This window comes from Lissotriton helveticus, chromosome 8 (genome assembly GCF_964261635.1).
Source record: "Lissotriton helveticus chromosome 8, aLisHel1.1, whole genome shotgun sequence".
In the NCBI taxonomy this organism is placed as follows: domain Eukaryota; kingdom Metazoa; phylum Chordata; class Amphibia; order Caudata; family Salamandridae; genus Lissotriton; species Lissotriton helveticus.
In genome coordinates this window covers 1,704,391,289-1,704,406,404 of record NC_136069.1, presented here as the reverse complement: position 1 = coordinate 1,704,406,404, position 15,116 = coordinate 1,704,391,289, and the positions used below count along the sequence as shown (strand labels likewise).

At 46.3% G+C, this 15,116-nt stretch overlaps 1 protein-coding gene across 1 annotated transcript in view; it reads right to left on the bottom strand.

Annotated features, from left to right (window-relative positions):
• The window catches only part of LOC144772155 (pepsin A-like), an 81,217-nt gene extending 66,424 nt beyond the window's left edge, over window positions 1-14,793 (bottom strand). The window contains exons 1-3 of the mRNA XM_078656303.1: window positions 14,697-14,793; window positions 11,370-11,526; window positions 1,467-1,584 (exon numbers count right to left, since the gene is read on the bottom strand). Coding sequence (XP_078512429.1) covers window positions 1,467-1,584; window positions 11,370-11,526; window positions 14,697-14,749 — 328 coding nt within the window. The 5' untranslated portion in view covers window positions 14,750-14,793. The remainder of the gene's footprint in view (window positions 1-1,466; window positions 1,585-11,369; window positions 11,527-14,696) is intronic.
• Window positions 14,794-15,116: the final 323 nt, after the last annotated feature.

The following is a 15,116-nucleotide window of genomic DNA, read 5'->3' as shown; positions in this document are numbered from 1 at the left end:
AATATATGTTGTGTTACTCCAGATGTATCAAGCCATGCAGGGCCACACAAAGTGGGCTTGAGGTGCATGATACATCTCACTTAGGTTTTGCAGTGCCCTTGCGCCCCCATGCATGGCACTAGTTTGACACAAAACCTTGATAAATCTGGCCCCAGGTTTAATTATCAGATGTCCTCCTTTACCAGAAACTGGTTTTGGTTGTTCTTTTACCTAGGAGTTTACTAAAGACCATTGCTTTGGATTGGTGGTAGTTTTACTTATTTCAGCACTTTATGCTCCAGCTCTGTGTAACAGGCATCTCTTTTTAAGAGCTTTATGTGAGTGGGAAAGACCATCTGTGTAGAGCAGGTACTAATCAATACATTCTCTAGTAGCACTCCTGAGGATGCTGCTTCTTCTAAAGTGACTACTAAGTTATTAATGTACAATCCTAAATACAGGTTGGGCTGTGGCAGAATCCCTGTCTTACCCTTAGGTCCTTTGAAATTGTTTGAATGTGAGTTCTGTCCCCACATTTTGTTTGTGAGAACATTCTTATGATTACACATCAAACCCCAGCAAGCTATTATCGCTAATGCAACTGGGAAGTCTCAGTAGAGAATGGGCATTCACCCTTCAAGGTAACAGACCTTGCTCCATCCCCACCAGGCTCTGTAAGCGCTCTTCGCTCCAAGGCCTTCAAGTGAATCTTGTTGATGTACGCGTACCTTCTAGTGGACACTTCTGCACAACAATCCATGTGTAATTGCTAAATGATATGTTTTCTCCCCATTGATCTGTGAATTGTTTTTAATTCTGTTACATAGAATGTCTGCGTAAGTGTGTGCGTGTATGCGTGCATGTGTGCGTGTGTGCGTATGTGTGTTGCTTTGTATTGTTATGCCTGATTCTGGGTAGAAGAAAACACACAACAATATGGAATGTATGTGTGTTTATGCGTGTTTGCATGCATGCATGTGTGTATGTTTCATGGCTGGGACGTCTGCCAGGTAGAAGAAAGCACGCAGCACAGCTTAAATTGTTTTTAATTCTGTTACATGGAAGGTATGTGCATGTGTGTGTGTGTGTGTTTTTGTGTATGCGTCTGTAGGTGTGTGCATGTATGCATGTGTGAATGAACTTGTGTGTGCATGTGCGCATGTATATGTGTGTGTGCATGTGTGTGTGCTTGTGTGTGTGTGTGCTTGTGTGTGCATGTGTGTGCATGTGTTGTGTGTGTATGCATGTGTTGTGTGTGTATGCGTGTGCTTGCGTGTGTTTTTGCACTTGTATGTGTGTGTGTGTGCGTGTGTGTGTGTGTGCATGTGTTTGTCTATGTGTGGGTGTGTGTGTGCATGTGTGTGTGTGCTTGGGAGTGCGTGTGTGGTTGTGTCTGCGGTTCAAGAAGTAGCATTGATAAAGAGTAACATAAAATGAGGGCTTGACGGTATGCCCCTTGACTGTTCAATGTTCGTACACATACTTACTGCAGGCAGGACTGTTGCAGTTGATGGACGGTACCCAGAGATTGGAGGAGCCCGTGTCAAACATCACCCTAAAGGCCTGAGGTGGGGTCCCAATGGCGATTGTGCCGTAATAGCACGCCTGAAGGAGAATGAAGGGAAAATAAATTACAATTTGCAGAATTGCGACTCTTTAATATTCTACTCTCACACACGCAATGCACACACTTTATTTATTTATTTTAAAGGTTTTGTATAGTGCTGGCTGGACCCGGTGGTATCAGAGTGCTTTACATGAGTGAAGATAATACAGGTATATTTCATTTGTTCGGATCATGGGGATAACCGAGGTTCGATTTAGGAGAACAAGTAGCAAAATACAAATAGACAAAATGACGACGCGAGAGGGATAAGAAACAGAAATAAATGGGTACAAGTGGTCGTGTAGTATATAGTATCCTGAGATGGAGGAGGGCTAGGAGGTAAGGCAGGTAGGGAAAAGGAGAGGAAAAGGAGGAGGGGGAGGGAAAGGTAGGGGAAAGAAAGGATTATGGACCCCAATATTTCTTGAGCAAGTTCAGGTTTGAGGTCTTTTTTTAAGCTGGTGTAGGAGGGGTTGCAGCGCAGGTCTTTGGGGAGGACATTCCATATGCTGGGGGTATTGCCAGAGAAAGAGCGAGACTGAGTGTTTTTCTTTTTTGTCAGGGGTGGGATGAGGAGGAGGACGTTGGTGCTTCTCAACGGTCGGGCACATCCTGTTTTGTGGAGTTTATCAGTTAGATAAAGTGGGGCTTTTTGGTGAAGGGCTTTGTGCGTAATGCATGCCATCTTATAGGTGGATCTGCCTGCAATGGGCAGCTATTTCAGGGCCTTAAGGGCTGGGGAGATGTGGTTGAAGCGTTTGCAGTCAGTGATCAGTCTGGCCGCTAGGTTTAGCACAGATTTGAGAGGGGCTAGGTGAACTTTTAGGGCTCCGGAGAAGAGGGCGTTACCATAATCCATTTTTGAGAGGACCAGTGATTGGACGACCGATTTAAAGTCATTAGCTGGGATTAAGGGTTTGATTTTCTTGAGATGGCGTAGGGTGAACAGCACTCCTTTGATCACATTTTTTATGTGGGTCTCAAGTGTTAGGATGTTGTCAATGGTGGTGCCAAGTGATTTTTCTGAGCTAGATAAGGTGAGGTGACAATTGAGGGCATTAAGGTCAGAGATCCATCTTTGGATAGGAAGAGGGCTGTTTTTTGGAGAGAAGAGAATAATTTCCGTTTTTTTAAGGTTAAGTTTGAGATGGTTAGAGTGGAACCTGGATTGGATTTTAGACAGGGTGTTATTAAGGTGTAGAACATCAGAGTGGGATCTGATCTTATAGTAAAGTTGGGTGTTATCGGCATATAGGTGATAGTTGATACCGGCTTGTTTTAGAATGATGGTAAGGCTCCATAAAGAGGTTGAAGAGCGAGTGGGGGAGAATAGAAGCCTGAGGGACACCTAGGAATATGGGTGTGGCATTAGAGAGGCAATCGTAGATTTTGATGAGTTCTGTGGTGTAGGAAGGAGGAGAACCATTTAAGTACAAGGCCATTTATGCCAAATCTAATTTTGAGCGCATTAAGTATGGCAGGGTGGTTAACCATATCAAAAGTTGCACAGAGGTCAATGAGAATGAGTAGGTACGTCTTGCCATTGTCAAGGGAGTGATGGATGTTGTCAACAATACTTAGTATGGCAGTTTCTGTTCTGCAGCCTTTTTGGAATCCGGATTGTAAGGAGTCAAGTAGGTTAAAGGAGACAATGCGTTTGTCCAGTTGATGAAGGGCACATTTTTCAAGAGCTTTAGAAAGGAGGGGGAGGTTGGAGATGGGGCGGAGATTATTGAGGTCCTTAGGGTCAGCATTGGGATTTTTAAAAATAGAAGTGATTTGTCCGAGTTGGAGGGAGGGAGGGAGGGATACATCCCGAGGTAAAGGAGAAATTGATGATAGAGGTCCTGTAAGGAGCAATGTTGTGCTTCAGCTCCTGAACGAGGTTAGCAGGAAAGAGGGTCTTTGGTGTGTGAGAAAGGTTTAAGTTTGGAGATGATGTTAGAGACTTCATGTTCCATAACGGGGTGAAAATTGAGCCAGGAGGCGTTGTTTTTAGGATGAGGGGTAGACATATTGGAGTCCGGAGCGGTAGCGTCAGAAGGGAGGAAGGAGGGGGTAGTTGATAGGGAGGGAGGTTGAGAAGTAGAGACATCGATAGGTAGGGGATGTGGTGGAGATGCTATGAAGGATTGGTCTACAATGGCTATTTTTTCGGAGAAGAAGTTAGCAATTTCTTCACATTTGTCAGTTGTGGCCGTCAGGGTTGGAGGGGCCGAGGAGGTTTGGTTTCGAACTATGCTGAACAGCTCTCTGGGTCAATTTTTCGCTCGATTGAATTGGGTACGGAAGAAGGAGGCCTTTTCCGAGAAAATGTTTTTCTTATATGTGGCTCTGGCGGATCTGAGGAGAGCAAGATGGGCGGGGGAAGCTTGTTGTCTCCAGGTTATTTCAGTGAGTCTAAGAGCACCCCTTTCGAAATTGAGGTTGGAATTGTGCCATGATTTAGATGGAATGTTTCTTAGGGTTTTAAGTTTGGACAGGGCAATTTGGTCTAGGACATCGATGGCGGTTTCGTTAAAATGTTCAGTGAGTTCATTAGCATTTAGGGAGAGAGGGAAAAGCAGAAGTTGGGTTTGGAGTTTAGATTCAGGTTTAGCAGGGGGGATTCGATTAAGATTTCTGGTCCACTTTGAGACTTTAATGTTGTTGGTGAGGGGGGAAGGGTCAATGTATGCGAAAGAGAACAGAATGAGGTTATGATCAGACCAGTTGATGGGTATGATGTCAGAGAGTGAAGCCAAGTCATCACGAGTGGCTCATTTGAAGTGGGTGGGAGATTGGCAGAGTTGTTTGAGTTCATTGATCTCAAGAAGATTGGTGAGGAGATGGACTGAGGAGTCATCAGTCATGTTCCAGTGAAGATTAAAATCTTCAAGGAAGAGGTTTTGGGGTTAGAGAGAGAGGATTGGTTAAGAAGTTCGGATAGTTCCTCAACGAAGGGGAGTGGGTCACCAGGTGGGTGATAGATATTGTGCAGTCGAATCGGGGGAAACCTTGAGACATAAGTTTGGTTTCAAGGTATTCGAGGGTATTGCGGTCAGGATTTTTGACAAGGGAAGGTTGGAGTTCATTTTTAAAAATAATCGCTAGTTCACCCCCTGTTCTCTCTGTCCTGTCTTTTCTCTAATGATAGAGTAACCCAGGGGGGGGAGGGTAGAGAGTAAGTCAAGGCTGGAAGTAGAGTGGTCATTGAGCCAGGTTTCACTGGGGAAGGCTATGTCGATGTTTTCGCTAAGAATGGTTTCTGAAATTTCAGTTGCATTCCTGAAGGCCGAACAGCAGTTCACTAGCATGCAGGCGAGGGGTTTAGTGCAGTCTTTGGGGGGAGGGCATGAATGGATGGTAGTACGTTGGGATGGGGGAGACTGGAGAGGGTGGGCATTTGGTGGTACCTACAATGACAGGAATGTTGGATCTAGGGAGAATGCAGGAGAGGGGTTTAGGGAAGTCTATGAGGGGAAAGCGTGAATGGATGGTGGTGCATTGGGGAGAGGGACTGGGGAGACAGGAGAGGGGGGGAATCTGCTGGTCTCCAAAATAATGGGGATGTTGGAGTGAGGAGGGGGAGGAACGTTACTAGTGGAGTTAGGAGGGTAGGTGTTGCAGAGGGTATGAAGGTCAGAAGCGGTGAGGTGATTCTATGTGCAGTGGGGCCTAAGAGAAGGGCAGCCAAAGGGAGTGGTGTTCCATAGTTGAGGATTCGATAAGTGTTGAGGGCCAGGGTAGACGGAGTTGGAGCGGTTAGATGGGGATCTAGAGTAGAGGGAGTTGACATCTTCTCTCAGTCGTGTGAGTTCAGTGATCAAGGTTGTGAGATTGTGTTCAATCTTGGACAGAGTCTGAATTAAAAGGGTGTGGGAGAGTGCAGTTAGGGAAGGGGTGGGGGAAGGAAGGCTTCTGTATTGGTCGGAGAAGACCTGGTGTGAGGTGAAGGAGACAGTTAGGGAAGGGGGATAGGAGGAGAGTCTGCGTTGTAAGAAGTAAGGATGTCCGATGGGGAGGTCGGGACATTCCTAGAGTTCGGAGGAGGGTCTTGAGAAGGTGCTAAGCTGTGATGAGGGAGGGGGTAAGCGACAGTGGGTGTAGGGGGGACTGCAGTTCAAAGAGGGTAAGAAAGGGGTCTGGGTCAAATGAGGGGAATTAGGGGGTTCTGGGGAGGGGGAAACGGCGACAGGAGTGTGATCTGGGGAAACAATAGGGGTTGGAGGGGAAAAGTCATCGGAGAGTGCAAGAGTTAGGGAGATGGATGAAGTAGTTTGGGGGCCGGGGGAGGCTCTCAGGAGAGACTGTGTGACTGGAGGAAGAGAGTTGAGGTTCAGCATTAGCTGTAGAGACGTTGGGGGGAGGGAGGATTTGAGTCGGGGAGATAGAGAGTGCCAAAGGGCATTGAGGGGTTGAGTAGAAGGGGAGTTAGACAAGGATTTGGATAGATGGAAGGACAGAGTCTGGAAGTGCTGCTCAAAGATGGAAAGGTGGTGTTCGGAGGATTGTATGAGAATGTTACCAGTTTTAAATATGGGGATATCAATTTCTGCGCGAAAAATTGGGGACGGGGTAGTGGATAGTTTGAATCCATAAGGAATTTTCATAGATTTAGATATTGGGAGGTGTTAAAGGAAGATGCTCTTCCATTTGGAGGGGCGTTTGGAGTGGAAGATGTAGTTGGTTTTTATCGGAGAGGCAAGGCTGAGGTTGTTCTATACAATGAGTGTTTTAGGATGCTGAATTAGCAATTTATGTTTAAAACAATTCTAAGCATTTTTTGAGAGATTAGGAAGATAAGTAATTGACCATGAGTTGGGGCCATGTCTGATTAGGGTAGAGCCTCGGGGGTGAGGGGGTGATTTAGGGGGGGCACGTTAGGTCGCTGAGTTGAAGGTGGAGGGGCAGGCGGCGAGAAGGTGAGAGAGGGAGTTCAGAGTTAGGGGTGTGAGGTAGAGAGCAGACGTAAGGGTCGAGTAGCTATTGGGGGGATAAGTGAACAAGTAAGTCGTTTTTTTAAAACTTGGAATAACACACAATATAAGACAAGGCTACTACATGTAAGAGGTTATTTTAAACTAGCCTAACATACAATATACGACAGGTTGCTACATGTAAGTTGTTGTTTTAAACTTGAGCAGCACACATTAAGAGACAGACTGCTACATGTAGGTCAATATTTTAAACTAGCATAACATACAGTATAAGATAGGCTGCTACATTTAAATACTTATTTTAAACTAGCATGACACACAGTATAAGACCGACTGCTGCATATAAGTCGTTGTTATAAGCTTGCATAACACAAAGTATAAAATAGGCTGCTACATGCAAGTCATTATTTTCAGTTATCATAACATACAGTATAAGACAAGCGGCTGCATATAAGTTGTGGTTTTAAACTTGTATGACACCTAGTATTCAACTATCATAACACATAGTACAAGACAGGCTGCTACATATAGGTAGTTGTTTAAACTTGCATAACACACAGTATAAGATAGGCTGCTACATATAAGTCATGGTTTTAAACTTGCGAGACACATAGTATACGACTGGTTGCTACAGAGTTAGCAAAAACAATAAGATTAATGGCCAGTGCTTATAATTATAGATTTTGGAAAATCCCCAAAAAGCTAGGCAGGGCTACAAATTAAATCAGGGTGAGGAGACAGCCCTAGGGACAGTCAAAGTCATCCGTACGCTCGGTGTCGGACTGCCGAGCGAGGCTGCGGTTCAATTTTAAAGTCGCAGGCTCACAAGGGTATTGTAGGCCACATTGTAGAAGCTGCAGAGAAAACAACCCTCAACGGGTAGCTGAGTACCGGTCAGGATAGAGTGGCAGCCCCAGTCAGAAGAGCAATGAGGCAAGGTAGCAATAGGGAGCAGTTCCAGGATGGACGGACAGGGAAATCAGGCATCGGTGTCTCCGGGCCGGGTTGAAACGGCGCAGCAGGCTGCCAAATTGAGGTCAAACAGCCAAAGTCGTCGGTTCACACTTAGTTCTAAAAGTTTTAAATATACTCAAATGAGGTTTCCTCGTATCCTTAAGTAAAGTCTCCACATTCTGAGGCTCACAACATCCCCATCACCATTCACATAACACTGGCAGATAGTACATTTCCAGGGGATGTCCCTATGCCTCATATTCCATGGCGGACAATCCTCAAGTGTGAGGTCAGCACAAACAGGTATTAGTGCATCAAAATGCTTCTTATTAGAGATGTTTGTTTCTCTGGTGGAGGCACTCTGTACCTGCATGCACCCCCTGAGAGTGACCAATGTCTGGGGGTTTACTTGTGACCCATAGGCATAGGTTGCCCTTTTCCTTGGAACGTTTAGTGTCCTCGCACTAAACCCAAACTTAATATTGCAAGATGTGTGATTGAGGTGGGTTTCCTCTGCAGGCTGGCATGTCCACACAGTCTGAACTGTGTCTAGAGGTGATGTTAACACTCAGGCTTAAATTATGTTTTAATACATCTGTGAGTAATAGCCCCATCACAAAGAAAATTATACTTAATACAGATTTTCTAAGGGTCATTATGGAGGGTTACTGCACCGAAGAGCAGTGGCGGCTCCTGCACAAAGGCGGATTAAGGTCGCCCCCCTGCCTGGGGCAGAGCCAGCAAACGAAAAATAACACAATGCTTTTGGCATGGTTTTATTTTTCGTTCGCCAGCGTGTGCATGGAGGGGCAGAAATGGAAGGGTGGAAGAGGAGTGCTTGTTCACTCCGGTAGTGTTCATGTGTGTTTGGCTGGCCGTCTCAGGCCCACCAAAACACACATGCACACTTAGGTTTCTCCAGCCCGGATGCATTTAGCTGCCGGGCTGGAGAAACCCCCACATACTACCTGGTCTGTGCAGGATGTCTTTTCAGCCCACTCAGGCCAATCCCAGCAGTGCTCTACAGCACAGAGATTGGCTGGGGGTCTGTCCAAGGGGCTGCTGGGACCCTGGAAAAGGGCAGCAGGAGCAACGCAATGCAGGAGGCGCCAGGTACTTTTTAAAAATTATTATTAACCCAAAATCCCCCCCTTTGCCCTACCTCCCCACACTCCACCCACCGCCCACTACCTTTTGTTAGAGGCGGCTGCAAATGGAGAAGAGCCAACATGAAGGAAGGACATAAATGCAATGTATGCATACAATTTGAGGCCAGGAAGTCGCTCTTTACAAAAACAGCAACTAAAAAGAATACACTGGGCCTATTTATCAACCTGTTTGCTTCGCTCTTGCACCATGTAATGTGGTGCAAGAGCGATGCAAAATTTAAGACAGATTTTTGAAGCATGCAAAGCCCCTTTGTGTGGCTCTGAGTGGCTCCAAAAATCTGGAGTAATGCAACCAGCCCGAATCGCTGTATTGAATTACTCTGACTTCGGGAGGCTTTCCGTGGGTGTTGCGTGTGTTCCCACACATTTCCCAAGGATTTTGATGCATTCCTAGACTTACAAGAACTCGTAAATTGTGGGATATGCAAAACTCCCACATCTTTCCAGGGGAGCAAAAACAAGGAAAAATATCTCTATTTCTCCCAGGTTCTTCCTCGTTATATTTGTGCTGTATTCTGCAGCACACATAGAAATGTGAATTTGCCTCGGAGGATTGTTTTTCGGCAGCAAAGTGTCCCTTTCTGCCCAGAAACAAACCTGCATGCAATGCAGGCACCATGGCACTATAGTGCACGGGCGCCTGCGTTGGCACTAGACTGCCAAAAGGGTGCAAGCAGAAGGGAAAGGACAGGATTGTGCAGCATTGTCCTAAATAGAGCGTATTCCTGTCCTTTCCCTGTCAGGCAGTGTAGAAAGGTCATTTGCTGCACTTCACTGGTAGACTTTCCCATAAATGATCCCCTACATTTGTGTATAGAGTGTACTGAAGCCTGATGACACCACGGTCCACCTAATGCAGCATTGTATGCTCTTTGAGAGAATAACATACCATGCACACGCTCTTCCTTAGAGCCGATTCCACAGTTAGGTTTCAATGTCAGACACGATAAGTAAAAAGGAGGAGGGTATGTGAACAATGCTACTCATAGGAAAGAGGAAATTCAATATCCTTAGAATACAGCGCGTCAACACAGAAGCAGCGCTACCAAACAAGAAAACAAAGGAGGATCTGGTGCCTGAACAGTGCGGTATGCCCACACCGGGTGGAACTCATGAGCAGTGCTGCATGCACACACCTGGTGGAACTCATGAGCAGTGATGTGTGCCCACACCTGGTGGAACTCATGAGCAGTGATGTGTGCCAACACCTGGTGGAACTTATGAGCAGGTGCTGTATGCCCACACCTGGTGGAACTCATGAGCAGTGATGTGTGCCCACACCTGGTGGAACTCATGAGCAGGTGCTGTATGCCCACACCGGGTGGAACTCATGAGCAGTGCTGTGTGCACACACCTGGTGGAACTCATGAGCAGGTGCTGTGTGCACACACCTGGTGGAACTCATGAGCAGGTGCTGTATGCCCACACCTGGTGGAACTCATGAGCAGTGCTGTGTGCACACACCTGGTGGAACTCATGAGCAGGTGCTGTATGCCCACACCTGGTGGAACTCATGAGCAGTGCTGTGTGCACACACCTGGTGGAACTCATGAGCAGGTGCTGTATGCCCACACCTGGTGGAACTCATGAGCAGTGCTGTGTGCCCACACCTGCTGGAACACATTAGCAGTGCTGCATGCCCACAGCTGGTGGAACTCAAGAGCAGTGCTGTGTGCACACACCTGGTGGTACTCATGAGCAGGTGCTGTATGCACACACCTGGTGTAACTCATGAGCAGGTGCTGCGTGCCCACACCTGGTGGAACTCATGATCAGGTGATGTATGCCCACACCTGGTGGAACTCATGAGCAGGTGCTGCGTGCCCACACCTGGTGGAACACATGTGCAGTGCTGCGTACTTACACCTGGTGGAACTCATGTGCAGTGCTGCGTTCACACAGCTGGTGGAACACATGAGCAGTGCTACGTGCACACACCTGGTGGAACACATGAGCAGTGCTGTGTGCACACACCTGATGGAACACATGAGCAGTGCTGTACATCCTCACCAGCGCCCACACATGTTGGAATATATATATATATTTTTTCACCCTTACGTTAGTGCAGACATGCTGCCTTTTGCTTCCCCATTCCTGTGGGTTCATTCTGACTTCGACTGCACCCAAACTCCAAGCAGACTTTGGCTTGCATCACATCAGTTTTCAACCTCTGTGCTCTAAGCCTGTCAGAAACAAAATACCAGAGAGGTACCCTACATTCATGGAAGTACAGAGTCTTATGATCCAAAAGATAAGTGAGCAGCCACACATGGAGGTAATGTCACTTTTCATGCAGATGTGTTACAAATGTAGTCTGCACCATCATTGACCACCCACCACACATCCACCCCACCACACCTCCACCCCACCAAACACCCACCACGCACTTCCCACACCCCTACCACACACACACACACACACACTGCACACCCACCACACCCCACCACCCATCCATCACACACCCATCACACACAGACACACCACACATCCATCTGGTCCTAGAGATTATATTTACAGCCTCCTATACACAAGGGTACAATGGACAGTCAAGTAAATCAACTCAAACCTCATCTCCTTCCCAAAGATAGATCGGAGAGCCCTCTGGGCCTTTGATTGTCCATGGGCAGACACTACAGCTCACAGGATCCACAACAAAACAAATTCATGCCTGCAATCATGGCAGGTTGCAGACAGTCCTCATAAGGAAGGGTTTTTGTGGCTGAAAAGGGCTCTTTTACTCACATCCAAGAAATTCCTCATTGACTCATAGGTGACCACAGCGTCCTCGGTCTGTGAGAATTTACTGGCCGCTTCTTCTTCGTACGTCTTCAAGTAATCGCTCAGCTTGCCCTCTTCCCTCAGATGATCCCGGAGGGATTTCCCTTTGGTCAGAGGGACCCTGAAGGGAAGGAAAACACAGTAAGTAGAAGACAGAGAGGGCAGGAGCAGAACAGGCATTGAGCTTCAACCTGAGGAAGGACAGGATTGCATTTATAAAGTGACGGGCATATATAGGTGCAAGGATCTCTGTGAAAAACAGGGTTGTTTTCCATCAAGGGTTTCAAGTGACATTAGATAGGGGTCAAGAGTGAGGTGAGGGTTCATGATAGTATCACTTGGAACCACAAGGTGGAAAAATCCATGTCATTGACAAATACTCAAAGACATTTTGATGTAGTATATGGGCCACACAAAGCACCTTCCTCTGTTCAGATAAGCAGTCCAGGGAGACAGGGGTCATGGGACAAACAAAGCACCATCCTCAGCTCAGCTCAGCAGTGCAGAGGTACTGGGGCGATGGGCCACACAAAGCACCTTCCCCTGCTATGATCAGCAGTGCAGGGGTACAGGGGAGATGGGCCACACAAAGCACCTTCCTCTTCTTAGATCAGCAGTGCAGGGTGCAGGGGAGATGGGCCACACAAAGCCCCTTCCTCAGCTCAGATCAGCAGTGCAGGGTACAGAGGCGATGGGCCACACAAAGTATTTCAACAGTGTCTTCTTTGTAAATCAGTTCCTTTGTTTCAAAGTCCTGCTGAAGCTTTCCAATCTACTCATGCAGCTCTCTTCCTACATTCAGAATAGACTTTAGGGGATTGGTGATTTTTAAACATCCTCTGAGTGCCCCTGGGACAGTCAGTCAGACTCGGGTTCAAAGAACTCTCCTCCTGGCCCCTGTAAAGTCCTGTAGTTTATGCCTTCATACAGGTGCAAGGTTTCTGAAGAGCCAGAATGTTTCCCCTTGTGATGCTGTCTGCCCCCACATCACATGAAATATGGGGGTGCTCCCTACACACCCTCTCTCTGTCTTTATTAGGTTTAAATTCACAAGTGTTTCCATAGTTGGAACAGTATGTTCGTGGGCATCAGCAAGTATATAGATGTGAGGAGATTCAAGATGGTGATCCACGCATACAAGGCCGTGCACAACGAGGGACCAAAGTACATAAACAGACATCTACATTCCGCCTCCCTCTTCCTCATGGACACTCTCCGGACCCACGAGCCAACAATGGAGGACGCTTTGTCCCCGGATACATTGAGCCAACAGCGAAGGACGCTCCTTCTCACACCTGGTGGCCAATCTCTAGAACAACCTTCCCCTGCACCTCCCCAACGCTAAAGCAATTCAGGAAAGGACTCAAGACCTGGCTGGTCGAATGAACAGATCACTACGAAGCACCTAGCATAGTAGTGGCCGATGACCCTCACGGGTGATTTGCCGCACTCTACAAATCCTGATTGATTGATTTATTGAGGATCCATGCCTTTAGCATGGCCAGGTCCACGCCCCTCACCCTCACAACCATGAGCGTTCAGCAGTGGGGAGGTGCCTGCTCGGAGCCGAGGATGCTGCCTCCTCTGACTATGTGAACCAAGAGATGAAGACTTGTATCTAAATACGTGACCATCAGGTCCTTGAAGGAGGAATGGGCCTCAGAAATTAAAACAGGCACTTAGTGCTTCAGAGGGTATCTGGGGCTCCCACTTCACTCACCGGTCCAGTGTTTAATGGGATATGAGTCCTAGGGAAGGATCTCCTAAAGAGTAAGCAAGACAAGCCTTCCAGCAATGGTGACCATAAAAGCAGACCTCTTTTAAGTCACACTAGGTCTGGTTTGTTGATAAAGCCCCTGCTGGGACAGCTGATAACTAGCTGACAACACTGTGATCTCCACAAGAGTGTAAATATAAAGTAAACAGGATCTAATTGCTCTATGTTTGGGAAGCATGGGTCCTACATATGCAGGACTGCACCACATTTCACAATGGGTGCTCTCTGTGCCTGATAAATCATGGGCTGGCAAGATGACCCAGTGAGACACATGCATGTGGCCGACATATCGGCCCATATTTAGAATAATGATAATATGGGTAACCCCAAATCCAGAGCTGTACTAATAATCACTATTCCCAAAACTCACTAGTTAGGGCACGTTTCAGAAATGCAAAGGTTTCATTCATATACTTTTTTCATTAATTATATTCTACAATATGAATTGCTGCCTGGTAAGTACACAAGAAATATCACCATACACTCTATCTCCGCTGTCGGGCTCTGGCTGGCAAGTGTTTTTGTAAACCAACCAACTCTGTATATCACTGCACTGCTTCTAGTTTGTGCTATTTTTGAAAAACAAACCTGCCACAAAGTGTAGTGTGGGATTTACAATTCCACACACATTGTGATTTGCTTTGGATGATAATCAAAAGTAACGCAAAGCTGAGCCTTTCACTTCCTTGAAGTAGTTTGGGTCAAGGTGGCATTCCATGGGGGGTGCATGAGTGTTGCCATGCAACCAACCATGGGTGCTGACACATCCTCATGTAAAAAAACATTGCAGACAGAGGTGTGTGCCAATATCCTGTGCTCCCAGATGCAGGTGTAACAAGGAGAAATGTTTTCATTTATCTTTTTTTTCCACTTTTCATTTGTGCTGGAAGGGACCCCTTCCTGTGCAAAATCAATGCTCACCACAACACATGCAACTTTGCACTGTGGTGCAAGGGTGTCTGTATCTGCAGCTAAAAGTGCAGAGCAGAGCAGCACCACATCTTGGTAGATATGGAACAGCTCTGCTGTTTCTTGTTCGCGTAACGCAGTCCAAGAACTTTACTTGCTGTGCCACGTTGCATGATTGTTAGTAAATCTGAGCCCTGGAGTGTTAAATGCAAAAGACCAACTATGCCACATGTTCGTCCAAGTATGATCAATCCTCATATGACAACAATTAAAATGAAATAGTAGCATTTGCTACTGAAACTGCTTAGAAGTAGCAAAAAAAGTATGTTATGAATTGATATACTGAAAATATTTCATATATACAACATAAGTATTCACACCCTACACATTTCATGGATATCTGATCAGCAATATGGAAATGTCACAGCACAGTCTAGGCCAAACTCCCTTTCAATGTGCCCTTAGTTGAACAACTTCTGAGACCCCCTTTATTTCAGTCCTCCAGTCTCTGTGACACAGTTTTCAGTCTGTGCTTTGAGAATAAATACCTCAATCTTTCTCATGCAGAACCCTCTGCTAAAATAAGCTTTTTCGTAACTACTCACCTGACTACACACTCAGAGAGGGCCACCAGCCCCAGGAGCAGCAGCCACTTCATGGTTCTTACTTCTGTCCAAAGTATCAGAATGAATCTAAGACTCAGGCTTTCAGCTGTGAAGGGCAAAGTCAAGAGGGTCCCTAATATACTGCTGTGGGTGCCCCTCACACAACCTTCACAGCCTGATAAGAAGGTTTGAGTGAGATAAGAGATAAAAATCTTATCAAAGACCCAGATAAGAGACCATTTTCAACACTTCTAATCTCAGTAACTTTAAGTAATGTTAGTGACGCAAGCACACTTTTGTCAGTAGCATAGGTCAGATAAAGTTTAGGAAAAACGTGAACCTACTTTCAAGGGCATGCTAATCTATCAATACATAAATGCACATTTCCAATAGAACATGTTTATATTATGTCACATTGTC